We start from the raw sequence: 5887 nt of genomic DNA on the forward strand, positions 1-5887 counted from the left end.
CATCCCCGCGGCTGAGCTGCAGCAATTCCACCCGCTCGCTCTTGTCTCCCCTCTGCCGCCAGAGCTTCGCGTTTGACGACGACGGCGACGCGGCGGATGAAGAAGAAGTGGACGAAGATGCCCACGACTCGGAGGCCGAGGGGGCGAGCCCGGGAGGAGTGGAGTTGCAGGGGCGCGCCAGGTAAAAGCGAGGCCGCCGTAGGCCCTTCCGTGCACCTCCTTCTGTGGCGAAAGCCCCCCTGCCGAGGCCCAGAGGCTGTGAGCTGGTGCTCCTTTCTGCACACAGGCCTGGGCCCATTCTTATACATGACCTCACGTTTTCTGTGATCCTTAATCCCTTTTCAAACTGAGGATATGATGACTGCTACAGTCTCACTCCCCAGATAGAAGTACATAGTCACAAACACGCACAATTTTGCTACCATTTCAGGAGTTGTATAAATACTCAAAAATCTTATTGTGAGCATCAGAACTCTTGTCCAAACGTAAAAAAAAAAAATTTATTTCAGAGAGAGAGAAAGAGAAACATCAATGATGAGAATCATTGATTGGCTGCCTCCTACACGCCCCACACTGGGGATCGAGCAACCGGGGCCTGTGCCCTTGACCTAAATGGAACCGTGATTTCCTGGTTCATAGGTCGATGTTCAACCACTGAGACGTGCCAGCTGAGCATCTTGTCCAAACTCTTAACACCAAAACATGGCCCACTGCACCTTGGTAGTACCTGTAGTTATTTGGGGAAAAAAACACACAAAACAAACCTGATTGCCAGTGAAGTAGCTTGTCAGAAGCAGTATACTTTTTATGTCACAAATAAGGAGAGGAAGCAGAGAGAGTTTAACAATGTCAACCTCATTATCCAGAGACAACCTTGGGTCAGATCTGAGCACTGAACAGTGGAATAGGAGTCAATGAATCAAAGACTGTTAGAACCAAAGAGATTATTAAAACCATCTAATTTGTTTATTTCTACAATTATTCTTTTGGCAAACATTTAGTTTGTGTCACATATCAATCTACATACTGGGGACTATGCACAAGATAAACGTGGTCTCTACTCCCGTGGAATTAAAGCCTAGATCAAGTCACTCATTTTACAGATAATAAAACTGTGGCTCGGAATACAAATAAAAAGTCTGATTCAAAGGCATACACCCAGTTATTAGCAGAGCTGGTTGGGCCTAGTACCAAGCTATAGCAAATTGCATTATCACTTCCCTGTACTAGATGCCTATTACTGGATATGTAGAAATGAGAGCAAAGGGCCCATTCCTGCAGGAATATGTTTTTCTGAGACAGGCATTCTGGAGTAGGTTCATGATGTGATCTTCAGAAAACAGTTACAAGTTTCCGATTATCCATCATTGTAAGGCATAGTACAGGAGATCTAAGAAATATAGACCCATGTTTTATGTATAAGCATCAAGATAGTTTCCTTCATATAAGGCATTCATAACCAGAGTGAGTGAATGGAATATGGAACCATATGAAGTGACTCTTATACACAGTTTTACAACAGTGAGACTCTTAAGAATGAGAAGCAAAAGTAATTACATTGGTGGGAATGGAGATCAGTAAGAGTAGCCATTCAGTCACTTGTTCAGACTGGTTGTAGCAACAAGAAACAGGCCTTTGATCAACTTGATAGTAGAACTAGTGGTAGAAGTAGACTTTAAGGAGTCCATTTCCATGTGGGTCTTTGTAGGGATTCTTCTGGACTGAGTTGGCTCCAAAGATTTTTAAAATAAAGTTTAAGGCTTTGGAAAATACTTTCTCAGCCTAATCAACAAGACAATGTAGACACAGTTGAGCAGCCTAAGGAATGCTGGCCATCAAAACCACAGCTCGGCTGCTGAGACCTTGCATTAGCTTCCAAGCTCCAAAGCCTTGACCAGAGGAGCTGGACGGATTTATGTCCCCCCTTAGCCAAAGCCCAAGTGAGCTGGTGGCATCCTCGGGCCAAGGCTGCCTTCCTTATCATAATCCATTCCCTATGATTCAAAGGAATCATAGATGCAGGGACTCTTTTCAGATACTTTGGACAAGTTATCACTTCTTTTCAGGAAGGATAAGTGTTGAAAAATTTTTTTCATTCTGCCTACGTCTAACCTTAAGTTGGTGCCCTGGACAGTTTGGGGCCGAATGGGATGAGGTGAGCAGGCGGTCTGAGTCGTAGTCCAGCCACAGTTCTGGGTAATCTTCTCTGTGGACTAGGGCATAAATGTAGAGCTGCCTTTTTTTCCATCCTTCACCTGCCACGGCCCAGCCACAGTTCTGGGTAATCTCTGTGGACTAGGGCGTAAACGTAGAGCTGCCTTTTTTTCCATCCTTCACCTGCCACGGTGATCTGACGGTGGCAAAACTTACAGGGTAAGGCTTTTTTTGAGCTAGACTCAGGCATCAGCTGCACATGATGGATATGAACTCAAGATATGTTAGGTGTAAATAGGGCCATGCTCAGAGGATGCATTGACCTTCCAGTGGACTGAGGTGAAGCTCACAGTTGACTTCGGACAAGATAATGAGTATTTTCCTGGAGTCTTATAATATGTGTTGGGCCTGCTGTTTAGTGAGCTTTATCCTGGTTTTTATATTGCTCTCCATTAGGAAACCCGTCTTAATAAAGGTTTTGGTCATGAACAGCTGCTTATCAAACCTTTCTTGATTATGGGTAGAGTTATATATGTCAAACATTTTGAACACGTTTGTTAAAAATATTAAGGCAAGAAATTTAATATTTAAAGCGTCATTTTCTTAAAAAAAAAACACTGTTCTCACTAATTTCTTCTCTCGACAAACATTTCTTAGGAGCCTACTCTATTCTAGGCCCTAAGGTAGATTCTTGAAATAAAGAATGAGTTAAGACATGTTAGGAATTCATGGCCTATGGCAGAGATGGGCAAGCGACAGAAAGCCCAAGGTGCTTAGTCCAGATTTTTTGCAGAGTTTCAATGTAAGGCAGTAAAGATAATGGGCCTGGGTTGAATCTTGACGAGACAGTAGGAATTATCCATACTCCTCCTCCTCCTACTTCTAAATGACATGTACCAAATGTTTACCGCATGCTCCAACTGTACTCAGTGCTTTAGCATGGGCTGTCTCATCTAGTAGTAATGCCGGGAGCCACTGTTATCTCCATTTTACAGATGAAAATGGAGGCTTAAAGAGGTTACAAAGTTACACTAGGAAGAAACAGAGATGCACCCCAAATGTTACTCCCATATCTCAGCCTTTACTTTGGCCATCTGTGGAGGTGGAAGAAAGGAATTTCAGAGTTTTAGGCAAAGCTGCAGAGCACAAGAGCATGGCACATTCATCAATCTCCCTACGTTCAAACAAGACTGAAATGTAGAGTCTGGATCCGCCATTGGTGAAAGAAGAGGCTGGAAGATAGGGGCCAATTCATGGGCATCAGGAGTTTGAATTTCATCTTGTGGACAGAGGAGCCACTGAAGGACTTTGTGATGGGGAGTGACATGATAGAAGGATGTGTTAGAAGGACGAATCTGGCAACAGGGTGGAGAATGATTATAAATGAAGGGAGAAAGACCAGTTATGCCCAGACAGTGGCTTGAGAAAATGGAAAGAATTGGAATAGACATAACTAGTGGTTATGTGGGTGTGGGAGATGGGGGGGAGCAGGAGGAGTCAGAGATCTGGGTTCCTGCCTTGGCCACCTGGGGAGGTAATGGTACCCTTCACTAAGGTAGGATTGTAAGAAGAGGAGTGCAATTTTTCTTGGTGAGGAAGGGTAGTGGGTACATGTTAAAAGATGATTAGACTTGTTTTGGATTGATTGAGTTTGATATTGAAGTGGAGCTCTCTATCAGATGGTTGGAAATAAAGGCCTGGAGCTCAGGAGAAAGACCTGGTCTGGAATAACTGTTTCGCACATCATCAGCACTTAGAGATAGTTAAAACTATGGGAGCCAATGAGGTTGTTCTATAAGACTGAGAAGGAAAGGTACATAGAAGAAATAAACAACACATCTAGTATCTCTTTTCCCCTAGAATAAAAATTCCGTCCTATTGAGAAATAGCAGCAGAACAAAACAAGTAAGCTGAAGCTGTGAAGTAGAAAAGTTGTTCACTGCAGTGGGTTAGGCCAGTGGTTGGCAAACTCATTAGTCAACAGAGCCAATTATCAACAGTACAATGATTGAAATTTCTTGAGAGCCAAAATTTTTAAACTTAAACTATATAGGTAGGTACATTGTTATTAACTTAATTAGGGTACTCCTAAGGCTTAGGAAGAGCCACACTCGAGGGGCCAAAGAGCCGCATGTGGCTTGCGAGCCGCAGTTTGCTGACCACGGGGTTAGGCATTTGGCTGCCTGAAGTAGGAATGAAGAGCGGAGTCTATAATCTAGTATCTAGAGCTGCCTTGGGTTCTGAGTGAACTTTCTTTCTCTGGGTGCTGACCAGCTTTTCCTGTTTTAGGAAGCTTGTGTATTTGGCCAGAACCCTGTGTTTTGTATTTAGTTGTGTACTTAGAGTTTTTCCCCTCTCCTCTTCTTTTCAGCTTGAGTAAGTAGTTACTTTTCCCCAGACCCAGAAAAGACAGTCTGAGAGAGGTACATGGTGAGCTTGGTAGGAGGTAACCACACTGTGGAGAGTCATACACACACCCTGTCTGAGAACTGGCAAAAGGGAGTCAACCAAAATGCTAAAGAATACAACGGCCATATACTGTTATGTAACTTTTTATTTAAAAACAATTTTATATTTAGAGAAAAATTGAGCATTTACAGAATTTCTGTTCACCCTTCACCCATAATCCCTAATTGTTAACACATTTGCTTTATATATACACTAGAGGTCCAGTGCACAAAATTCATGCATGAGTAGGGTCCCTAAGCCTGGCCAGCGATCAGAGCCTATCAGGGCTTTCCAGCTGCCAGCCAGGGCCTTTCTCCCCAGGCTGCTGGCTCCCGACCAGTGCCTTCCTTCATTCCGTGTCGTCCCCTGGTGGTCAGCATACATCATAGCAAGCTATCAAACTCCCAGTCTCCCAGTCAAACTCCTGAGGGGACAATTTGCATATTAGGCTTTTATATATATAGATAATTTTAAACATCAATGGTCTAAATACACCAATTAAAATACAGAGACTATCAGAGTGGATCCAAAATGTGACCCAAATATATGCAGTTTATAAGAATCCTACTTTAAATATAAAGACACAAAAAAATATATACCATGATAACACTACTGTAAAGAAAGCAGGCATTGTTAAATTAACAAACAGAGCAGACATCAAAGCAAGTAAAATTATCAGGTATAAAGGCATATGTTACATAATGATAAAGAGGTCAATTCTCCAAGAAGACATAGAATCCTTAACATGTATGTGCCTAACAACAAAACATCAATTACATAAGGCAAAAACTGACAAAACAGCAAGGAGAAATTGATGCATCTATTCCCATAGTTGGAGATTTCAACACCCCTATATCTGTAACGGAAAAATCATTTGAGAGGTCAGAAGATTAGTAAGGACATAGTCAAACTGAGTAGCATGATCAATCAACTGGCTATAATTGACATCTATACATTATTTCATCCAACAATAGCAAAACACACATTTTTCTCAAGCTCACATTTAACATTGACTAAGACAGATCACATTCTGGTCCATAAAACATATGTTAATAAATTAAAAATAATAGAAATCATACAATGTGTGCTTTCAAACTCCAGTGGATAAAGTAGGAAATCAGCTACAGAAAGTAGCTGAAAAACCCAAAATGCTTGGAAATTAAATAACACACTTCTAAATACCACATGGATCAAAAAGAAAATCCCAAGATAAACTTGAACTAATTGATTTTGAACTAAAATAAAATTAAAATATAACCTATCAAAATATGTGGGATGTAGCAAA

General features: G+C 41.8%; 1 protein-coding gene across 1 annotated transcript in view; it reads left to right on the plus strand.

Moving 5' to 3' along the window:
- CCDC34 (coiled-coil domain containing 34) overlaps window positions 1-5887 on the plus strand; it is a 23695-nt gene that overhangs the window by 2121 nt on the left and 15687 nt on the right. The window contains exon 2 of the mRNA XM_014545204.1: window positions 3-181. Coding sequence (XP_014400690.1) covers window positions 3-181 — 179 coding nt within the window. The remainder of the gene's footprint in view (window positions 1-2; window positions 182-5887) is intronic.

The sequence above is a fragment of the Myotis brandtii genome, unplaced genomic scaffold (genome assembly GCF_000412655.1).
Source record: "Myotis brandtii unplaced genomic scaffold, ASM41265v1 scaffold399, whole genome shotgun sequence".
NCBI lineage: Eukaryota > Metazoa > Chordata > Mammalia > Chiroptera > Vespertilionidae > Myotis > Myotis brandtii.